Source organism: Hevea brasiliensis, chromosome 12 (genome assembly GCF_030052815.1).
Source record: "Hevea brasiliensis isolate MT/VB/25A 57/8 chromosome 12, ASM3005281v1, whole genome shotgun sequence".
NCBI lineage: Eukaryota > Viridiplantae > Streptophyta > Magnoliopsida > Malpighiales > Euphorbiaceae > Hevea > Hevea brasiliensis.
In genome coordinates this window covers 7,311,317-7,335,104 of record NC_079504.1, presented here as the reverse complement: position 1 = coordinate 7,335,104, position 23,788 = coordinate 7,311,317, and the positions used below count along the sequence as shown (strand labels likewise).

Sequence of the window (23,788 nt, the reverse complement as noted above, 5' to 3'; positions counted from 1 at the left end):
AGGAAAGGACTTTTGAGGCCATAAATTCCCAGCAAGTGGGCTGCCACTTCCTGGAAGAGGAGCTATCACTTACTTGAACCACTCACTTACGCAAAACAACCCTTCTGTGGTGGTTTCTTACGCCACGTCATCTTTTCCCTCCTCTCTTTCTGGCAGCCGCAGCCGCAGCCGCAGCCACAGCCCGCAGCCGCCCTTGTCAGATCGGGGCTTCTCCCTCCTCATGGCCACAATCTCCTACATCCATATCCACTATAACACCAATTCTTTTGACATTTTTATCCTTTATCTCTCATTTGAAATTCCCAATTGGCTCACCTTCTAGACACGTGTACGCTAGTGCTTGTTTCACTTGCGGAATCAGTTTTATAGAATATAATGATATGAAATTATTGAAGCAGCTGATAAAGATTAGAGGAAGGACATTCCCATTAGGAGTTGGAAGATGGAACCAATATTTTCTCTGTAATTCCATCACTTTCTTTCTCAGTTGGAGGAGAGAGAGAGAGAGAGACAGAGAGAGAGAGGGGAAAACGAATTCGGGTTTCTACATTCCAACTGTGGCTTTGAAGGTATCCACATTATACTTTCTGCAGAGCCGTGCCTTTTTGAATCTCCTCTTGTATTCCAAGTTTCAGCGTCAAGTTTTTCTTTTAATTTTTTGGGTCGATTCAATGCTTGCTTGATCATGGGAATGGACTTGTAATAAAACCCAGAAAAAGAAATAAAGGAAAAGCTTGAGTAAGTTTAATGAAAATCTTTCTGATTTATGTAGTTTCCTCTTTTGTTTAATTTCATTTTTTAGCATGACAGATCTATTTTTGGCAGACAACGTGTTTTCCATTTATTTTGGGCTATTTTTGGATATTTTAGTTTTAGTGTTTTGAAGGTAATTTTTGCCGAGTTAGATTTCTATTATTTTGAGATATTTTTGTGATGTCTCGGTTCATTGTATTGATTGTATTGACAGTAGTTGTATTGAAACTATGTGTTGTCAGCTTTACTTGCCGATGTATGGTAAAGGAAGGAGGGGTTGATTGAATGATGGGGAGATTTGAAGAAAGAAAGAAAACGTGAAAAATTCTTTGAACTTGTTTTTATTTTTTTATTCTTTTTATTATGCTAAAGTGATGAGAAATTTGTAACTATCCGTCATGATAATTGTGCAAGATTTTGCTGAGATGTGAGATGCTTATGTGGGTTTTATAGTTCAGCAAAACGAAGGAAATCATAAGAAGGTTTAATATTCCTTCCATTCCATTGATTTGCCAGCAACCATATCTTGTTTAACATTGCTATATAGATTCTTTATTTCTTATTCTCTCTCTCTCTCCTATTCTTCTTCTTCTTTTTTTTTTTTTTTTTTTGGGGGGGGGGGGGGGGGGGGGGGGGGGGGGGGGGTGTTATGCATATTCACTTTATTCTTATTTTCAATTATTATGACAGGAGGAAAGAACCATTCACTATGGCTGTGGCATTTACCAATCTCTCATGGTGGTTATGGAGTGGAAAGCACCGGGAGCCTAGAATCTCAAATGCATCTTCTTTAAATGCCAGACCTGATGCAGACTTGTGGGAATCAGATACTTTGAAATTTCCTTTTGCTCGGGGGGCTAATATGGCTTCCTCATCTAGGAGGGTTAAGCGAAAATGGCATAGCCGGGAAGAGAGGAAAATTGATAGGGAATATGATGTTGTTATTGTGCCATCTGATGGTGGCTGTGTTTCAGGGTCTGAGTCTGATGATTCAGATTATTCCATTGGATGGTTGGAGCCTCATGGACCTGAATTCCCGAGTGATGATGACACAGATAACAGTTTTGCTGTATTGGTCCCATGTTATGGGCGTGCTCAAGACAAAGTATTTGAGAATTCAAAGAACAATATGTTTGGTGCCATTCTCAACGTTAAAGATGGTTACTCTGATGGTAAGAGTCATTTGCTGTTAATTTTAATTTTATTTGTCTTTTATTTGTCATGAGATCTTCTATTTTCTTCTGCATTGTCAACATATTTTTCCTTTACATTGATTAGTAATTTACTATTTAGGTTGTTGTCTGATTAGAATCCTAGTAATCATGTTATGAATGACAGAAATAGTGTATATATATTTCTTCTTCTCAAGTTCTTGATTATGTTCTTTGATGTCTATGATATGTGAGAAAACTATGCAAATGGAATAACAGATACGTGTTGTTACTGTAATGAAGCATGTAGAATTGTTGGGCTTCTTTGTATTCTATACAATGTTGGAGCAGTTGTAACGGTGTACAACAACTATTTAGAGGAAAGACGCTTTTTAAATGATTTCTAATGCCTAATCTAGGTCAAAAACCTTGATTTCCAAGTCTTTTTTTTCTTTTTTTTTTTTTTTCGGGTCCAACCTAAAATTGAACGAGTCCTTGATTGGATAAGCTGTTTGGCAGTTAGTTGACGTCAGACCACTTCTGGGTTATTGAATTCCAAATAATCAACCTTTATGCTGTATCTTTTTAACACAAATGTTGGCATTTCAACAGTTTGAAGTAGTGTGCCCAAATGTATGCATGGAAGACAAGATTGGATTATCTTCTGTGTTAGCTGTACACATCTTCTAGGAACTTCTGCACTAAACATTTACTGCAACTTTTCTGAAGCAGATTGTTCTTGCAAGGGATATGAAATACTTAAGTAGTGTTTATTAAGTGGTCAATTACTGGTCAAACTCTCCATTCTTGTATGGTGGCATATTAGTAATATAACATTTTAGGGAATTGCATATATGTTAAGCTTCGAATAACTGAATATATATCTTTTTTTTTATGGTGTTTTTTGTGTATCCTAGTAAGCTATGATTCCTAATCTTATTAATAAATTTACTTATTGTGAAAACTTTGGTTTAAGTTTGTTGTGCTAGAACTGAATGTTTAGTTCCTCTTCTTTTTACTGCCTTTTCTTGATCTGTAAACCTGCTTCCAAAGTGTCTTGGTTTAAGTTTGTTGTGAAAACTTTTGGGGTGATTGTTTGTTGTGTTAGAATTAAATGGTTGTGATAGTTCCTCTTCTTTTTGCTTCCGTTTCTTGATCTCTAAACATGCTGCTGAAGTGTCTTATTATTATTCACTGCATCAGGCCTTTAATTTTCCAAAGCCAAAATTCCAGTCAATGAACAAACCAAGAGAACCCTAGTACCCCTTGCATCTATCCAAAAATTGCCTATCAATTAATTACCCATAGGTTTCGTGCAGCCAGAGATGACCTCAAGTGGAATCTGAGATTCTAGAACTAACCATTTGTCTTGCCTCAAATATCAATCACTTCAACACCAATTCAGCCTCAAGTTCTGGCCCTTGTTATTTACTTTTCTTTTTTCCATTTATGAAGCTCTAACTAACCATAAACATACCAGGATCTGTTTTCCAAAACTGGAGTATGTCACTAGGTGCTTAGTTAGTAACCTTTTTTCCCCTACAAGGTTTGACGCAACTAATATTTTCTGTGCATTTCATCTTCTTTTTATTCAGTCATGTAACTCATAATAGTTTGCTTCTGTTATCTCTGCCGATATATTGGCTTATTTGTTGATGTTTACTAATATGACTACCATTCGCTCCATTTAAATTTTGATCTTCCCAATTTTTTGAGCTTGTTATGGCTTTGCTTCCATGGTTAAATCCTCCCCACTGAACTACAAACTCCCTCATTCTCTTTGCATCCCAGTCTGAAATGTCTCTGTATTCATCTCAAGATTATATTTATCCACTTTTCATATTTTATTCTTCACTCGCTGAGTTATTATAGCTTCTTCTGATATTGAATGTATCTCACATACGAAACGGAGACTCTACCCTACTTCTCTGGCCCCAGCATAATTTCTTGCCTCCCAATGTTCTTTTTGTTGATTCTCATTCACTTACTTCTTGATGTTGTATTAGTTGCAATAGTCATTTAAATGGTGGTGCAGCAAATGTAGTTCTTATTCTCACTGCTCTTTGTTCTTTCTTCCTTTTTTTTTTTCCTCAACGTGCAGAGAGCAAAAAGTATATGGAGAAGTGGCTCTCTTCGCTCCAGAACAGCTGACATTTAGTGCAACCAATAGTTGCACGTAGGCCTTTCTTTAGCTGCTCTTACGGCTGCAGGATCCTCCGGAAGAATCTGTCCTGTTGATTTAACATGGAAATATTTTGTATAAAGATTAAAGATATAGCGGAAGATATAAAAGTGAAAAGACCACCCCACCTCCCCACAAAAAAAAAAAAAAGAAAAAGAAAAAGAAAAAGAAAAAAGCGGCAGTTAAGTGGCATGGTTGATTGATTGTTGCTGAAGGGGATTGGCTAATGTTCTGTCCCAGCTAGTATTAATATTCTACGAGCAGAAACTGCTAAAGATGAAGGAAGGATAATGGTCTGAGAACTAGAAGTAATAGGTTATTGGCTTCTTAAATAATTGCTCGACTTGGAACGAGTTTTTTCCTGCTGTCATCAACACAAACCCACCCCACCCACCACCACCCAACCCACACACCAAACCCCTCCCCTCCCCTCCCCCTCCCCTCCCCCCCCCCCACCGGCTTCCTTCTCTGAGATTATTATATGAAAGATAGTAAGAGAAACGAGAGGGTGTGCGTGTGTACCTCCAATTCTTTGATGTAAATATTCTTGAACATATTGAAGCAGGTTCATGCTTCATTTTGTTGCTGTAAATAAGATGTATATAATGAAAAGTTATAATGTAAATTGTGTATTATGATAAGAGAAGTGGTAGATAAGATAACTATACACATCAGGCTAAGGTTTGTTTCTTGTGTTGCTTAAATGTATTTATAAAGCAATATAGAACAATAAACAAGCAAAAAGTGTTTGTTCAGGTAATGAAACAAAGATTGTTTTCTTTTTCATTGATATAGAAAGAAGCCTTGGTAGGGTGCTTAACAAATGTCTACACCGACACAAACAGATTTTAAACAATTCTTCACCCAGCTTGTTTGGAGCCATTTCCCCGGCATGGTAACCTTTTCAAAACCTCCAATTTGTTCTGCATATGTGCGAGTTATTAGAGCTCTCAAATTCCGGTTAGGTGATGGGCTTGGACCTTCGCATTGGTTCCAGCGAAGTGCCCTTGATGAGGGTCAGGTCCCCTCTCTCTCCGTCACCTATGTTCTATTCAAGTATTTTAGTTACTAATAAGTAAAGGGTTGGCAACACATATAATTGGGTAATTTTAGCACCCAACAGAAAGCCTTTTTCCTTCAATGCTCACATGCAGTTCAGCCATCTCATCACAAGAAGCAAACAGGAAATATATTTGCACCATAACAAAGACATCCCTTCGATCATTTGCTTCCCACAAATCTGTAACTAATTTACACTCACTAATTTCTGTAGTCAATCAACATGCAAATAGAAGTTTACCCTGAAAAGGAAAAGAGAAAGAAGTTTCCTGCTACTTTACACAAGATTCTCTAACCTTCTCCTTCTGTCATCACATTGCAAGGCTCTGCTTTGCTAACAGCTTCAAATTTTTCACTGCATTTATCAGTTGCCACGCTTTGAATATCCACTTGTTTGATGCTTGTAGTTTTATTGTCACCATTCTCCTGAACTGCAGATTGATTTTCATTTTTTCCAACTGATGACAAAGACATGACCTTTTCACCATTTGAATTTTGACTCCCTTCAGCCTGGTTGCCATGGACATCCACCATGTCACTTTCACCCATGTTCACTTCCAGTGAAGCATTAGAACACTGAGCAACAGCTACTTGAGTTTTAAATTCTACTGCTTGCTTTGGCAAGGCTGCTTTTTCTTCTTGAACTAGCTCACCTGGATCATTTCCCGAGACAAAGCCTTGATGTTCTTGGACTTGCACTTTTGTCACATCCTCTGACGAAAATTTGATCTCTCCAGTAGTTTCAGTATCTTGCTTTGATGAAAGTTCAGCATTAGCTTGTTCAGATGACATGTTCATGGCTGCATCAGAAATTGGAGTAGGCTGAGTAGTTGGTGAGGAAGCTTTCTTCGAAGCAAGGACTGGATGGGTGGAAAATGATGCAGCTGCCTGGTCATTTAAGTGAACATTGGGAAGAGCATCAGAGTGGCTGGATGCACCACCAGGCAAGGATGTTATTGAAGAACTACTTGCAGGCATAATGTGAACAACATTCTTTGCCCGAGCAGCCTTCAGCAATGAAGCAGCATCTGATTGAGTAGCAACACGGGCCCCAGCAGCAACTGCAGCAGCTCTTACTGGATTTGAACTCAAATCAGGCTTCAGTGGTTTGTTCACAGCTACTTGAGAGTTTGCCAGTGGTCCCACTGAAGATGATTTTATTACAAGGGGGCATTGAGACAAGAGTTGGGAAGATGAAGTTTAGTATTGAACACATCTAAGTAATTACCAGTACTCAATAAAGCAAAGAGCCGATAAAAATTTTAACACAGTTATACCAACTCAAAAGTTCAATTTGCTTTTTAGGTTTCTTGACTGATTAGGCACTTCATTTCATTGAGATAATATGAGACGGAGAAGAGAATTACCAGAGTTATTTGCAAATGTATTCTTAACTGGTGGATCAAGGGCTAAATTCATTGCATGAAGTGCTGCTCGCTGTGCCTCAGTTAGTTGCACACCACTTGTGTTACCTCCCAGATTCCAGTTGCCAAGCCTCCTCTTACGAATGATGGCCCACCTCTGCTTGGGACAAACTATGACCATTAGGAGAACAAAAGCAAAGAAAAACCATGGTAAAAGGATTTGCAGTTGCATAAAAATAAAATAAGCCAGGACCAAAACAACATAGAATTTGCCCTGAAATTTAGTAGAAGAATAGATAACGAAAGAAAATAGTGAAGATGAACCCAAATTGAAATTTTATTGACATAAGCCACCGTATTATAAGATTCAACGACCTGACCACAAAAGGCAAAATTGACATGTTCAAAAATCAGAAAAATTTTCGTTGCCAGAATTTGAACCCGGGAAAACTGGGTGAACCCCAGACATCCTAACCGGACCAGATGACAACAGATGTTTTACATCGTAGTAAGGCAACTTTTAAATATAAATTCAGTATTTCAGTTTATGAAGTAATATTAATTGAATAAAATAAGTAATTAACTATTCAATTGAAATAATTATTTCATGTTGTCATAGACCAAACATCAATTTTGTTCTATGCTATTGCCTATAATATGTGTAGGCATACTATCCACATTAGCTTAGAAAAAAGAAGAAAATGCAGAACTAAAATTATGACACACCATACAGAAACATGCAGTGCCCCGATGAATGCTAATTCTACAGAGTCCCCAAAATGCTAATTCTACAGAGAAATTGAAGTTCAGTATCTTATGTCCCTTAATTTTCAGTACTCGATTCAATTCCTATTTTGTTAGAGACATTCATTGGCAAGGTTTATGCAAGATGTGAGCAGCAGGATGAAGAAGGCAATGACATCCAAAATGACAGCAACAGATAATCATATCAAGATTTTATGGACATTATCAAATTAAGATATTATTTTAATTGTAATATTTTGATATGCTGCCTATAATTATTAAGATATTATTCTAATTGTAATCTATTGATTAAAGCCTTGAATGCTAGCTATAATTAGGAAATTATTCCTACTATGTAACCATGTAATCTCTTTATAAGGAGAACACGTTGAATGAATAAAATAAGCAGAATTTCATTACAAATTGCAAGAGGTCAAAGTTCCCTCGAGCTCTCATTTCCTTTAACTAACATGCTAAAGCGAAATACATTCCAATGGAGTGATTCTGCTCTAACCTCTTTCAACGAGTTAAAACAAGCTCTCGCCGTTGCACCGGTCTTCCAATTCCCCAATTTTGATGAAGATCTTGTTATAGAATGTGATGCATCTGGAAGTGGCAATGATGCAGTCCTTAAAACAGCCATCCTATTGCTTTTTTCAGTCGCAAATTAGCAGAGACACTTCAAATTACCAGCATATGAGAGGGAATTGATTGGGTTGGCCAAAGTCGTGCAACATTGGCATGCTTACTTATGGGGAAAAAGGTTCCTCATTCACACGGATCATTACAGTTGAAGTATCTGCTGAAAACTCAACAACACAAGGTTAATAAGCTCTTGGGGTTTGATCTCAAGGTGGTAGAACATATTATGGCAGGGAACTTGACCAGAGCTGAATGCTCTCTCTCGGCATGATGAAGATGAAGCCATAATTTGTGCCATCTCCCAACCCTAAGTCTTATTGTTTGATGCAATCCAAGATGAGGTTTGGTTCAAGGCTCTTCAAGAATTATATGCTAAAATAAAAAAATGGGGAGGTTAATATTCTTGGTCCTTCTCTAATGGTCTGATCCTATACAAGAGTCGAGTTTATCTCTTGCCCACATCTTCCTTAATTTCAGCAATCTTCTCTGGTGGCCATGATAACACATATGAAGAGTTACACAAGACCCTGCAGAGAGTGCATAATAATTTTTACTGGTGGGGTATGAAATTTGCCATTCAATAATATGTTGCTTCCTGTCCCCTATGGCAGCGTAACAAGGCTGAGCATTTGAGTACAGCTGGGTTACTTCAGCCATTAACCATTACCACAAAGCTCTAGCCTAATATCTACAGAGACTTCATTGACGGATTACCCAAATCTTGTGGCAAGTCTGTTTTGTTCGTCGTTATGGACCGCTTTTTGAAGTATGCCCAATTTATTCCCATGGCGCACCCTTATACAACAATTATGGTGGCCAATACATTCTTTGACCAGATCATACGTCTACCTGGTCTTCCTGAATCAATTGTAAGTGATAGGGATGCAGTTTTCACAAGCAATTTCTGGAAGGAGCTTTATCGTGTGGTACAAAGTTGGCCTTCTCCTTTGCCTATCACCCTTAATCCGATGTCCAACCAAAGGTTGTGAATCGGACTATTGAAATGTATTTGCGCTGTTTCGTATAACATAGATAAACCAACAAATGGGTGCAATGGCTTCCATGGGCAGAATAATGTTATGACACATCTTTCCACACATCCCTACTTCTCCTTTCAAGGTTGCATATGGTCAAGACCCACCCCACTTCCTACGAAGCTGGTTCTTCTCGAGTTGATGTTGTTGATCGTGTTCTGTTGGATCAAGATAAGATGTTAGGTGACACTCGCCTTCACCTACAACAAGCTCAAAAGCAAATGAAAGAAATTTATGACAAAGGCCACCTGAATTAGAATTTGAGCCCGGTACCATGGTCTAGCTAAAGTTGCATCCTCAATGCCAAAGTTCCATTGCAGGTAAGCTACGGTACAAGCTAGGTCCTCGGTTCTATGGGTCTTTCAAGGTACTTCACAAAGTTGGACAGGTTGCTTATCAATTAGAATTACCTCCCGATAGTAAAATTCACAATGTATTCCACATCTAGCTGCTCAAAGCATTCAATGGTTCACCTCATAATTCCGTCCTTACCACCTATGGCAGAAGGTCAAGCAATTCCTATGCCTAACGCCATCCTTCATTCATGTCTCAAGGCGTATGGGAAGTTTTAGTTCAGTGGATTGGAATGCCTCAAATAGATGCCACTTGGGAAACAATTCCTAACTTCCAAGCTGCTTGTACAGATTTCGAGCTCAAGGACAAGCTATTTCTCCAAGAGGGAGTAATGTTAGATATGCATTTATTAGCAAGGCTTATGCAGTACATGGTAACAGGATACAGAAGGTAATGACATCCAAAATGGCAACAACAGCTAATCATATCAAGATTTTATGGACATTAAGTTAAGATACTATTTTTATTGTAATCTCTTGATTAAAGCCTTAAATGCTGGCTATAATTAGGAAATTATTCCTAATATGTAACCATGTACTCTATTTATAAGGAGAACATGTTGAATGAATAAAATAAGCAAGATTCTTCACAAATTGCAAGAGGTCAAAGGTCCCTCAAACGAGCTCCAATTTCCTTCCACCATAGGTCGTTCAAGGAAAGGCCAAAACACCAACAAGGGAAACCCATCCAACATTGAAGAAGACTACCTTGTTCAGCGATCCGTCACTTGATCCTCTCCAGGGCACCTAACATATTTTTTTTGAACCTACATTTTCAGGTATTTGATCTTATTGGAATCGATAAGATTTTCCCTCAATGCATGGGATATGTCTACCCTAATCGATTTATCTACTATCAAAGTCAAGGGTTGAAGTCCCTACTCTATTTTTCTCACTCAGAGCCAAGGGTTTGAAGTCCCTACTCTATTTCTTCCATTTTTCTTCTCTATTTATCAAGACAAGGGAGAGAGAGAGAGAGAGAGAGAGAGAGAGAGAGAGAGAGAGAGAATTAATAAAAAAAAGAAAGAAAAAAAAAAAGGAAAGAGAGGACAAATTTTTAAGAGAAAGAGAGAGAGAGAGAGAGAGAGAGAGAGCTTGATAATGAATCCATGGCTTTAGCAAAAATCTCATCAAGGGGGAGTGTTAGAATTGATGAAATTTTTCCTTAATACATGAGATACGTCTCATTGAAGAATCTTATGATTATAGGAAAATCATGAGATTGATTAACAAAATTTTAGGGTGATTTATGATTTATTGATAACATTCCATATATATCATGCATCTGCCATTATAAATATGGAGTTCTATGTATTATGTAAAATACAAAATACAAGTGAATTAAATATAGCCCTTTTGAGGTTTTGTGTCTGTAGATGTAGGCTCTCCGTAGCTGAAACACGTAAATCCTTCTCTAGCTACTTTTCCCCTATCTTTTCTATACTTCTAAATTTCAACAGATCTCATATTGAATTACGTTAAATATTTTCATTAATACTGATAGGTATGCAACATTCCAATTTAAGCAATAATGTCCTTACTAGCCAACATATGCAAATCATATTTCTCAATGATTTCCAAGAACTGTCAAGGAATATCCAGCACAAAGCAACCACCAATGTGCTATGAGATTATTTGAATCCCCATTTCATATAGAAAATTAGAATTTGAAATTATGATATCAAAGGTGTAGAGTTAATTGTAGAAAGCAAGACGAGTTCTCAAGTAAACAGCATATGATTCACTTAATCCTACATGTTTTATTCCAAACTATGAGACAAAAGAAAGTAAAATATCGATATCTAATGCATGGAAGGAACATGCAGATTTTGGTGGAAGAGGGAGGAGATGAAAATAACATGTGAAGTGAATAGCTGTGAGGAAAACAACCTGAGATAGCTGTGAAGCTGTTCTATCCCACTTGAATTCGCTTCGTAAGATATTTGCCCAATTCCCTTCACCATATTTCTGCACAGCAGCAATCAGTTTCATATCCTCAGACTCTAACCATGGTTTTCTTTTCCTTCGTGCAGGAATAGTGCCACTTGCAGATCCATTTGCATCCAGTCGATCAGTGGATGTTACTGCAGGCAATGGCTGTTTCTGAACAGAAACTGGAACTGTAATATTCATCCCTCGCATTGTAGCAGGTTGCAAATTTTCTGATGTAGATCTAACTGCTTGCCCATTAGGTATATTTATAGTTAAGGGAGCCTCAACTGTTGTGCTATTTGGATGGATGGAATCACTTGGTAAGCCAGAAGCAATCAGGACCTAACCAGACAACCATTTGCATTAAATAAGCTGAAAGAATCTACAAATGACAGGGCACTAATACAGCACAAATTTTTCAAGTACTACTTTCAAAAATAAATTTAGTCTCCCATTAGTCATGGAGATATGCCTTCCCCAATTATATATGACCCAAGCAACCTGTCAGAAATTACATCATTCTGCCCTCTTGGCATTCTCCATAGAACATAAAAAAGTGACAGAACCTCAATCTTTTATCCCTGCCAACATCTTACCAGAATACTTCCAAAAGAGAGAGGGAAGGACCAAAGACCATCATATCAGAGCATCACAAGATTCGTGACTTCTCCAAGCCCTCTCTAAAGTTCCTACTTTGGTAGGATGAATTTGTGCTAAACATTGTTTATTCCATTCAAACATCAGAGCTATTTGTTCAGAAACTCCAGTTATCTTACTATGTGCCAATCATTTTTTGTCACATGCTTTCAGTGATAAATATTGACAAATTCATCCTTTTTCCAACAATTTATAGAACTACTAAAATTAATGAAATTTAAAAATTTTCTTCCTTTTTTTTCTAGGAAAACAGAAATCTCCATGTTCCCAAAGGGGCACCCCAGGGCCAGCAGTAAAAAAAATAAATAAATAAAAGTTAGGTTTTCCATCAGGATTTATCAAGTTCTGTAGCACAATATGCGAAGTAAAACAGATATACTAGTTTTTGTCCATCACAGCGAAAGTTTTCATAATTTTGCATTTTTAATAAAAAAAGGTTCCCTTTTCAGAATTTTCAATTACTATAGCAAATGAGTAGCCAGAGCCAAATTTTATTTTAGCTTTACCTTGACACAAGCCGCAGCCTCTGTTGAAGCTTCAGTACTAACATCCGGAAATGCTTGTAATTCATACTCTAAATCACTGTCATCATCCTGCATCACAGAAAACAGAAATAACTTCAAAGGATGGAGAGCGGACGGTATATTGTATGTGACTTTGAGGGGAAGAGGCAAAAGCAAACCAAAGGCTGAGCTCCATCTTCCAATTTTTCAAACAAGGCGTGTCTATAGGCCAAATGCCTCCATAGTAACTGGTACTCCCTCGCATTAGAAATCCCTGTAGTCGTTGTCTTCACGAGTGCATTCCAATCAATCTTCACACTTTGGAATTGAGCCACTTCTTGAAGCAATGCCAGCACCGTATTCGCTGTGTACCTTTACCCCAAAACCCCAACATTTAAGGAAAAAAAAAAAAAAAAAAAAACCAATGAATCCAAAAGAAAATCAAGAACAAAGAAATTACCTTTGCAGGAGAGTCGAGATGTCTTCTTCACTAATTATTCCCTTCTTTTGTTTCTTGGATTTCTCAATCATTGTGTGTGCTTATAGTAGAATGGCATATTATACTGAGAATAAACAGAACACTAAAGCAAGAACCACTCGTTCGACCCCAATGAGCCAAAACCCTAGCAAGAGTTTTACATAGAGAAGGAGAGAGAATAAAAACTAAGAGAGTAAGAGGGATGGACAGAAGCGGAGAATTGGAGAAGAAGAAATGGCATAAAGTACGGAGGAAGACCGACAGTTGAAGAGCGTGGTGGCACGCGCCTAGCGAGGGATGTTTTCGGGCGGAGAAAGAAACGGTGCGCAGTAGATGTAGACAAAAATGGCAAAGGCTGAATAGCGGGGCGGGCTCGAAGAGTTACAACGGTACACACTCAGTGACGATAATGCCCTCGGCCAAATCTATATACGGAGGAATTTTGATTCGGTGACGGCTTTTCTTTGTTTCCGTGATGGAGAGTGATTGAGGGCCGTGATTGAGGATGCAAGGTATTTATTGTGGTGCGGATACCATCTTATCTATTTAGTGCACGTGACGTGAGTGTGTTTTCAATTTTTTTTTTTTTCGGATAGCTGTCATCTAAGGTGCAAATTTCAAATCTGGAGAAATTTTTTCATTCGCGGTGGATATTATCAAAGCCTGCCAGATGTAAAAGAATGGATTGTTACAAGTAATTTGTATGTTAAATAGGAAAATAAGAAATAATTCTCACGTTATTAACAAAAGATAAGTGAAAAAAAAAAATATATATATATATATATTTAAATAAATATATATTATTTTTATAATGATACTTAATATGTTTATGTATAAAATAAAATAATTATTTTATTTTAATTTTTTTAAATAAATTATTAATAAATGTGTTTGTTCATAAATAAATATATTTATTATACATAAACAATTATAATTATTAGAAGATGTGTTATAATAAATGTGTCTATTATAGATAGACATATAAACAGTTATAATTATTTAAAGAGGTACCATAACAGATGTATCTGTTAATGAACATATATGTTTATTATATATAAATAGTTTTATTTATTGAAAATAAACAGATATATTTGTCTAAAAATGTGCCATAACTTTTTATTGTCTATATAAATATAGATGAATTATTCAATTAAAATATAATACTTCTATTTTGTAACTACTCAAGCTATGGATAGTTACCGAAGCTAGAGATCAAATCAACTTAAAGCTAACTGAACTCGTAGCAAGCCTAAAACTTATGAACATACTTTTAACATTTGTACTATCAATACTCAAACATGTAACAAATCATTACATTTTAGTATTTTCATTCATACATAAACATCCTTAAATAAAAATGATTCATAAATTAAACCTTAACATACATAAGCACTAAAGTGTAATGGTTTAACGTATACACTCCCAAAAAAGTTAACACAAACATAATCATCATCATTCATACTTAAAATATTACATACTCTAATTTTCAATTATTACTAGCATGGTACTATCTATTCATATATTACATGTCCATCTACCCATACATCATACATAAAGAAAATCTCTAAAGTTACCCCTAATGCTCTCTCTTCATACAATATCTTCTAATCCTACAAACTTGCATTTGGGAGTTAGAGGAAATGGGTAAACTTACAAAAGCTCAGTGAGTAAATTAAGCAATATTACTTATATCATTTATTTCATACATATGCACTGCATCATTCAAATGGGTTTTTCACATCATAAATATTTCACGTATAATGGACTTGTCACCAATAACTCCTCGAATCAAAAGTGCTCGGTTCATACAAAGGCTCCTCAAGACTTTCGCTTAAAACATGACGTGTGTCATGCACCCAGGGCAACTTGGAGATCTCCCCTGATGGGGCATCTTAAAAATCTCCTCATAGGATTTACTTATAAATTCATAATATACATAACATAACATATTCATGAACATGGGAGGAGTCAATGGGTCGTCCATCATCCATCAATGCATCAATAACAATTATACAATTATGCAATATCTTCATGTTATAAATACATATATCATAAATAAATATGACATGATGCATGAGGAGGATGATCATAAATTAAATTTAAAAGTTTACATTTATTAAGATTAGAATTACTCATCTCTTATAGCATATCAATTAACTCGAAGATCCTTAACCTTTTAAGTCCCTCAAGCTCAATCCTATAAAATTGGGCCCTAGAGAGTTAGTTATACAAGGCTCTAAAACGCTATACACATAATAAACATATAACACCCTTACTTCAGATAGTCCGTACATTCTACTATTCCGGTGACTAATGTCTGTCTGGACAAATAGAATGTCTGAAACTATATTTAAACTAGAGTGAGAAGTCATAAATAACCCAAATAATGACAAGAAAAATTAAAGAAAAATTTAAGCAATGAAATGCATTAAGGTTAAATGAGTCGTAGCTCCGGCGATGGGTGACCTAATGAGAAATGACTGTAAAGACAGTTAGCAACCCTAGACCTGAGGAAAACCCTATGAAATAATTTTTGGGACTCTAGTGAAGAGTTATTGAGACTTAGCTGGTAATAGAATGCCAAGAAAATGTTAAGAGAATTTTCTAAATCGGTACAGATAATTTTAGCTCAATAAGCTAAACGAAGGGCATTTTGGTCATTTCACTTCTAGAGATGATTTTCACCAACTTGTCCATTTAAGTGAGTGAGGTTAATGTCCTAAAATATGAATAAATATTGCTAAAAATTTAATTAAAAATGAGTAGAGAAAAGAAGAAAACAAAATGAAATAAAATGATAATTATGACGTAAGTCTTATGCTAGGATGATGCAATTAAAAATTCTCAACCAATCAAAATGCAACAAGCACTCATAAAACAATTAAAAAGAGATAAAACCAAAGAAAAATTCAGTTGCCTTCTTCCCTTTCTTCAGTTGGCCAAAACCCCTCCCACACATACCTCCATTGATTTCCTTCAACAAGCTTTCAAAGTCTTGAATTTTCACTACAAAACCCCTAATTTACTTCATCAAAACTTGATATCTCACCTTGGAAAAGTGTTCAACTACCAAGAAAAGCCAAGAAAGTGAAGAATTGGGGAGTTGGGAATCTTGCTTCAAGAGGTTAGTGTCAATGCCCTTATCTCTCTCTTTATATTTTATGTTAGAATCATGAATTAAGTGACAAATTGTGGAAATTTAATAAAAATATGCATGTTAGGGTACCCCTTGATTTTCAGTAGCCATGGTAGAGAGAAGAGTTAAGGTGTTTAATTCAATTTAAACTTGAATTCTAGTTTAATTATGAGCATAAATATGAAGCATGAAGTAGATTGCATGTGTTACGCGCAATTGGAAATTTGTGGTTAGGGTTTTGAACCTAAAAATTAGGAGTTTGTGGAATTGATGATGGATTTATGTTCTAATGGTCAATAAGTGACCATTTAATAAAGTTTGACCATAAAATAAAGTTTATTGTGGCATTGGATTATGAATTAGTATGCTGCCCCTTTGTGCCAGAAATCCTAGACTTAAGTCCAGTGTGTTTGGGCAGCTATAACATGACTTGTGTAGCTTCAATTGGTATAAGACTAATTGAAGGTGAAACTAGGGACATAATATCACATTTTTTATGAAGAGACCCTGCCCAAAAAACTAACTTAAGGTGACCTAAAATTTGCCTAAATCTGGGTAACTAAAATTCTGGACCTGGAAAATGATAAAAAACCAGTGTTTATTCAAATGGTAATAACTTTATGTAGAGAGGTCCTAATGACTTGATTTTTAAACCCACGAAAAGCTTAGACAATATAAAACAACTTTCATGAAGAACAGAAACTCAAATTCATAACTCATTTGAATTGCTAGCTAAAGATAATACACTAAAACTGCCAGAACCAAATTTGCCCAGAAAATCTGGGAATGAACCAATCCAACAATTATGGTAAAAATGTCATAACTTGAGTTACAAAACTCCAAATGGATTGATTCAAAAAGGAAATTAAAGAAGACACATTAAGAAACAACTTTCATGAATAAAGTTTAGTCAAATTCTCACTGTAAATTGGTCCAATGGAACAGTAAATCTAAGTGACCAAATCTGAAAATTTGAAATAACTTCCAATGAGCTTTGAAATAAAATTGGCAACCAATGCCAAAAAATGAAAAACCCAAAATATGGTATTTTAGTGCAATTTTAATTTGCCTACCTATTAATTATGAAAAAATCAATATTTTTGCATGAATAGTAACCACCAAACCTCAAATGCAAAGAATTAAACAATTAACTTTGTAATATGCCCTAGTATGCCTAATATGATTTGTTTGGATAGGTTGGCATACCAATAGGGTTCCGATAGCAGTACTGCATATGGCTTCATTTCATTTTGTGATTTATGTCATATAGTGCCATTTGTGATATTATGGCTTTTGGCCATTTTGATACTCTTGATATACTTGGCCTTGTGCCCGATGATTTTTATGGCTTATTAGCCATTCTGTTGCACACCTAGTAGACACTTTGTGACCAATGGTGTGACGGCCAGAGGTACTTGGTACCCAGTACCAGTTTACCCGTTTATCTAGTCTAGTCACTGGTATAGGTTACTTTAGCAACTAAAATAAGTCTTAATAATTTATAACTAAATAATGACATAAAATGTATTAAATGGATAATATTACGAATAACTACCAAAAATTTAGTCTACATAAAATAATACCATGATTTCTGCATATTTAATTATTTTAGTTTATTTTTATTTTATATTGGCACCAATAAGCTGTATTGCTTAGCGCGTCGCTTTTTACCACGCTTAGGTACTGGAGACACAGATAGAGAGCCCAGCAGACCTCAGACTGTGTGAGAGTTCATATTCTGCATTGAGTCCGATGTCACATCCACTATAGTGCATTTTGGGTAGGACCACTAGGCTTCATCAAAGATTTAATACTTTGTATTTTGTGTTAGATATTAATCTTGTAACGCCCTCACATTGGATACTCCGGTACAGTTTACTGTTCTAGCGCCTGATGTCTGCCCGGACAGTCAAGATGTTTGGAGCTATATCTGTGACATTCAGAAAAGTCATAGATAAAAATAAGTAACAATTATAAAAAGGGAAAATGGAAATGAAGGAATCCAAGCATAATGGTTAAATGAGCCGGGGGTCATGGCAATGGTTGACCACATTGGAAAGTGACTACGAAGTCAACTGTAACACTAAATTCATGTGGGACATCATGACACCGCAGTCTTAGGAAAAATTTTGAAGCTAGGAGAAATGTGAAAATCACAGAAAAAGGTTGAGAACCAGATCAAATGATTAGGTCAGAGTTTTGGAAGAAATATGGTATTATTGGCAAATCGAATCTGACCGACGAGGGGCAAATTGGTCAATTCACCCCTAGAGGTGACTCATGGCCTAACTGTCCAATAAAATTTGAGAAATAAAAATTTTGAAATAGAGAATTAAATTAAAGAAGCAAGGAAAAATAAAGAAAAAAGAAAAAAAGAGAAAATTAGAATTTTTGACGTCATCAAAGTTGCATAAGCATGATGCAATAAAGTCTAATATTAAATAATTTAATTTGTGGGATAATTATGGCATAAAAGAGTTAAAAATTTAAAAGAAAAAAAAGAATTTCCCTTCTTTCTTCTTCCTTGCCGTGGCCATCCTCTCTCCTCTCCCTCTCTTTTTATTTTTCCACCATTAAAGCTTATATTTAAGCTTTCAAAATCATAAATTACACCATAAATTTCCTAGTTCCTCAAGTTAAATTTTGATTTTGAGTCTTGAAAATAAGATTGGGAGTAAGAAATAGAAGGAAATTGAAGGGAATTAAAGCTTTGGGAAACTTCATATAAGGTTAGTGATTCTTTCATTTCTTATTTATGATTAGATAATTTAACTAAGTTAAAAATTATTGATAATTGAAACAAAATGTTGAGCAAATGGACCATAGAGAATTCGGCCAGCCTAGGGAAAGATTGGATTTGATGAAAAAAAAAATTTGGAATTAATTGAGTATGTGAACTCAATTGAGTGTGTAAAGATGTATGGTATACTTTCATGACTCAAAATGTGGTATGTGAGTGCAATTAGAATTAATAAACCCATTAAGTATGGAAAAGTCAACATTTTGACTTGAATATTGCAATGAATAATAACCCCAAAATGCAAAATTTAAAGAATACCAATTTAAGCAAATTTAAGGCTACAACTAAGGAGACATGAAATAAATTAATGGATTTATTATGAGTTATGGTACTGGAAATACTGTAAATTGTGTGTTTCAGTTGAAAAAGAGACTGGAAAGGTATCTTCAAGGAAAAATCAAAATTTAGAGTAAACTAGTCAATAAAAAGGTTTGTGCACAATTAGTATTCTTATTGGTAATGTTTCTTCATATGTCTTTTGACTAAATGATTTTATTTCTTATTGTATTATATTTATCAAATATTGAATTTATCTTAACAATTATTGAAATGTGTTATGGTATGAATGAGTTTAGTTTTAGAAAATGAAATTAGTTATGATTTTATTTTGTCATGAATTGAATAAAGTTAGCTTTGGAAAAATTTTGATTGAAACATACTTGACATGGGAAATGGATAAAATTTGTTTTGAATTGTGATGAGCATAAAAATTATTGGATATTGGAATTTACATTGAATTGAATTGTGTTGTGATTTATGCTCACAAAAAGGACCAAGAGATTTATGATATTGTTTTATATCTCACTATAAATGCTTGACTAGGTTATTACCCGTCTCCCTCATTTGTCGAGGAGACAATGGAGTTAGCTTTGTTTTGTTTTGAATACCATGGTATGTGCACAGGCTTAGATTTTCATCTTATTAGAGGTTAGATCTAAATTTTTCGTTGGCTCTTTCAGAAGTTTCATTATTGTGTTGTGTACTATGCACGATGATTCGACCTCTCCGACCATAGGGAGTTTGAATCCTGATTCGACCTCCCCGACTATAGGGAGTTAGAATCGCCCCGAAGATGGCCATAGGGATTAGTCTTGCATAGTTAGTGAGATAAAGAATGGGTTTTGAATAGTAAGAATTATGATTTCAAATGGGCTTTATGCATAATTGATTTTATTAAAATTAAGATTTGTTTCCATAAATTACTGAAATTACTTTAAATGTTCAGTTATGATTTGATAAATTGATATTCTTGAGCAAAGTCGTTTTAACAAATGATTTATTTTATTGGCAATGAATATTTTGATTTTGGGAATTTTGATTGAATTTCAAGATTTTCAAATTCTTTGCTAAAATTTTGGTAAGGTATTGTATATTATGTTTTAAATAATGGTTGTGCACCACTGAGTTCACCACTCAGCAATAGTTTTATATGTTGTCGCAGATGAAAGTAAAGATAGAGTAGCCGAGTGAGATTTCCAGTAGCTACACCTTGAAGACTCATTGAGATTAACTTCAGGTATATTAGAGGTATATCCTTGTACATTAGATTTTGATGTATGCATGTAATTATATGTATATAAATTATTTGAGCAGTTGTACAATAACTTTTGTAATATTATTTTGGGTATGTAATTAAAATGCAAATTATTGTAATATTCAAATTTATTTTTGAGTTTTATAATCAATGTAAATAATTAAATTTTTATATTTTGTGAATGAGAAATTATTCTTTTTTTAAAATGAGAAACTTCAAATTGCGGTTGATTTTGAGTTGAGCTTCTTGTATGAGATTGTGAGATGAAATGGATTTGTATTGGAGTTATGGTTGAGTAAAAATATTGGAAGTGTGTTTCTCTTCAGGTTTTGAAGAACTGTCTTCTCAAAATACAGTTGATACTTTGCCGGAATTTTTGTAAAAATTTGCGGTAGTTTTAAATATCAAAAAATTTGATCTATGACTTAATGTCAATTAAAAGTTTTAATATTTGTAAAAAAAAAAAAAATTACCCACCAACTTAAAAATGTATAGAAATTGTTTTAAAATCCCTTGTAGTATATTTAATGGGTTACCGGTAGGTAAAGTACGGTAATTTATTAGGTGTACTACGGGATCATGTTATGCCTTACGCAAGAGTAGGATGTGACATATATTATTATGTAAATTATGTACTTATGTAACTATTTGTAATTATGTAAATTAATGGAGTTTAGCATTTCATTTCTGAATGAGTACCATTTTAATTATGTATGAATGAAGATTTGAGTTTGAAATATTGAAATAAGATTTGAAATTGAGAAAAGTTATACATATTTGAAAGTATTGTTGAGATTCTTAACAGGTGAAAATTATCAAAATTATGAATAAATTATGAGAAACTCCGTCAGTTTCTCCTGTCAATAAATTGACCTTAAATAATAAAATAAAATGTAATTACTAAGAAATGAAATAAGATAAATTAAAGTGCTTCAGCAACGAGTGTGATATGTCTCGCTCGGCTACACTGTAGACGAGTAAGGGGTATCACAAAACATCTTATTCTAGATCCTTAAGAATTATAAAATTGGGTTTTGAAATCTTGGAATTGATGGAGAAATATAGTGGGCAAAAGCAAGTTCAACTGCCGAAGTCTTAGGCTTTGGCTGCCGAACCTTAGAACATCGAGTGCCCATTTTGGATAGTAGCCACTATGACTACTAAACCGAATCTAGAAATTTTCTAGATTTTCTTAAAAATTATATGCTTTGGCTACCGAACCTACGATTTTTGATAGCCAAGCCTAGGAATTTTTAGAATTCCCAAATTGAAAACCTGCAGAATCCTTCTAGTAGCCGAACTTAAGAATTTTCAAAATTCTCAAGTCGAAAAGCTGCAGAATCATTCTCCCAAAAACCTCAAAACTCATCCCAAAGTTCAAAAACACAAACCAACCACATATATACATCTTTAAGACCTAAAATAACTTGAAAACATGCTTAATACCTACATATATTAATCAAAAACTAAAATCTTAGGTTTTTTCTAAGCCTAACATAGCATATTCAAGGATTTCTTCAAATATATCAAGAAAAACTAGCTATTTAAGGTTCAAAACACTTAAATATTACTAAACTAACAATAAAAACATGCAATTCTAACATACATCACAAAACTCTAACCCTAACATGCTTAACTTCTCAAAACTCATTTTAAAAAAAACTTTACATAAATTTGAAGTTCTATAAACTTGATCTCTCAGTAACTTTCTTAGATCTATCTATTAGATTAAGAAGAAAAGGAAGTTACCTCTTTTATTTGAGCTTGAAGGTGAAAGAATCAAAACCTCGAAACTTGAATCTGCTATTCTAAACTTATAAATGGAAGAATCCACCTCTAAATCTTTAAAAATTCAAGAAAATCTCTTTAAAGAACTCTGTAACACCCTAGGCAAATCCCACATCGGCAAAACATGGGAGAGATGCTGGGTTTATAAGTTGGTGGTTCGTAACCCCTATTGACGCTTTTTAAAACCTTGAGAGCTTCAGCCCAGAGCGGACAATATCACTAGTGGGCCAAGCCATTACCACGCTTTCGCTGCGCCACTCTGCCCACTAGTGATATTGTCCGCTCTGGGCCGAAACCCTCACAGTTTTAAAACGCGTCAATAGGGGTTACGAACCACCAACTTATAAACCCAGCATCTCTCCCGTGTTTTGCCGATGTGGGATTTGCCTAGGGTGTTACAATCCACCCCCCTTATGGGACTTAGCGTCCTCGCTGAGGTTTGCCCCACCATCGCTCATGGTTGCATGCGGAGCGGCTCTAATACCACAAATGTAATGGCTCGGCCCACTAGTGATATTGTCCGCTCTGAGCCGAAGCCCTCACGGTTTAAAACGCGTCAATAGGGGTTACAAACCACCAACTTATAAACCCAGCATCTCTCCTGTATTTTTCCGATGTGGGATTTGCCTAGGGTGTTACAATCCACCCCCTTTATGGGACTCAGCGTCCTCGCTGAGGTTTGCCCCACCATCGCTCATGATACCACAAATGTAATGGCTTGGCCCACTAGTGATATTGTCCGCTCTGGGCCGAAGCCCTCACGATTTTAAAACGCGTCAATAGGGGTTACGAACCACCAACTTATAAACCCAGCATCTCTCCCGTGTTTTGCCGATGTGGGATTTGCCTAGGGTGTTACAATCCACCCCCCTTATGGGACTCAGCGTCCTCGCTGAGGTTTGCCCCACCATCGCTCAAGGTTGCACGCGGAGCGGCTCTGATACCACAAATGTAATGGCCCGGCCCAGAGCGGACAATATCACTAGTGGGCCGGGCCATTACAAACTCCTTGTATGCTTCAATAGTTGAGAGAGAGAGAGAAGAAGAGAAAACCCAAGTTTTTTTTTTTTTTACAGTAAAAATGAGCTTTTGACCCTTTTTGTACCCTAACTATCGAGGGGCTTTCGGCTGTCAAAAGTTCAACTTTCGGAGAGTATTTGAACAGGAAAATAGACTTTGGTTGTTGAAAGTCTATCATTTGACTACCAAAATTTCTAATACTTACTTAAAAACTTTTAGGAAATAAAACCTTTAAAACATTTTCATTTTTTTAAATACATTTTGAATATCTCAAACATACATATACACATACATAAATATATTTTTACATCTTACTGTCACTCTCTTGTCAATGAAGTTTTAATTTTTTCACTAGAATATTCCATTAATGACAAATATTCTGACCTAGGACAAATATTCCGACATCGAAAAATGACAGATGTTACATGTTTCTTCTTTTCCTAATATTGTCTCTCTAAACTCTGTTTGTACAAAAAGTCTTTAAAGAAAATTTTCAGAAATTATTGTATATAGATTTCTGGCTTTATTATGTCCTAAAATATATTACCATAACATTGCAACAATTCAGTGGAGTCAATTAATACTTTAAAAATATTAATTTATTACCTCTCAAAGTCAATTTTACACTCACTGTCTCAACATGAATCATAGAAGGAAA

General features: G+C 35.3%; 2 protein-coding genes across 4 annotated transcripts; one reads left to right on the top strand and one right to left on the bottom strand.

Annotated features, from left to right (window-relative positions):
- The first annotated feature begins 110 nt into the window (after positions 1 to 110).
- LOC110649739 (uncharacterized) lies at positions 111 to 4,470 on the top strand. 3 transcript variants are annotated; one of them, XM_021804438.2, is made up of 3 exons: positions 111 to 738; positions 1,444 to 1,925; positions 4,006 to 4,470. In XM_021804438.2, exons 2-3 carry the CDS (start codon positions 1,463 to 1,465, stop codon positions 4,053 to 4,055), a joined length of 513 nt encoding a protein of 170 aa, XP_021660130.2. In that variant the 5' UTR covers positions 111 to 738; positions 1,444 to 1,462; the 3' UTR covers positions 4,056 to 4,470. The 3 variants fall into 3 exon arrangements, with proteins under 3 accessions (XP_021660130.2, XP_021660131.2, XP_021660132.2); XM_021804439.2 differs by having other exon boundaries at positions 111 to 569; positions 4,006 to 4,219; XM_021804440.2 differs by lacking the exon at positions 111 to 738 and adding an exon at positions 1,076 to 1,235 and having other exon boundaries at positions 4,006 to 4,219.
- Positions 4,471 to 5,253: 783 nt separating this feature from the next.
- LOC110649735 (uncharacterized) lies at positions 5,254 to 13,242 on the bottom strand. The gene is made up of 6 exons (XM_021804435.2): positions 12,835 to 13,242; positions 12,554 to 12,746; positions 12,378 to 12,464; positions 11,173 to 11,556; positions 6,513 to 6,666; positions 5,254 to 6,290 (listed from the first exon to the last, which is right to left on the bottom strand). The coding sequence occupies exons 1-6, from the start codon at positions 12,903 to 12,905 to the stop codon at positions 5,437 to 5,439; spliced, it is 1,743 nt and encodes a 580-aa protein (XP_021660127.2). The 5' UTR covers positions 12,906 to 13,242; the 3' UTR covers positions 5,254 to 5,436.
- Between the last annotated feature and the right edge of the window lie 10,546 nt (positions 13,243 to 23,788).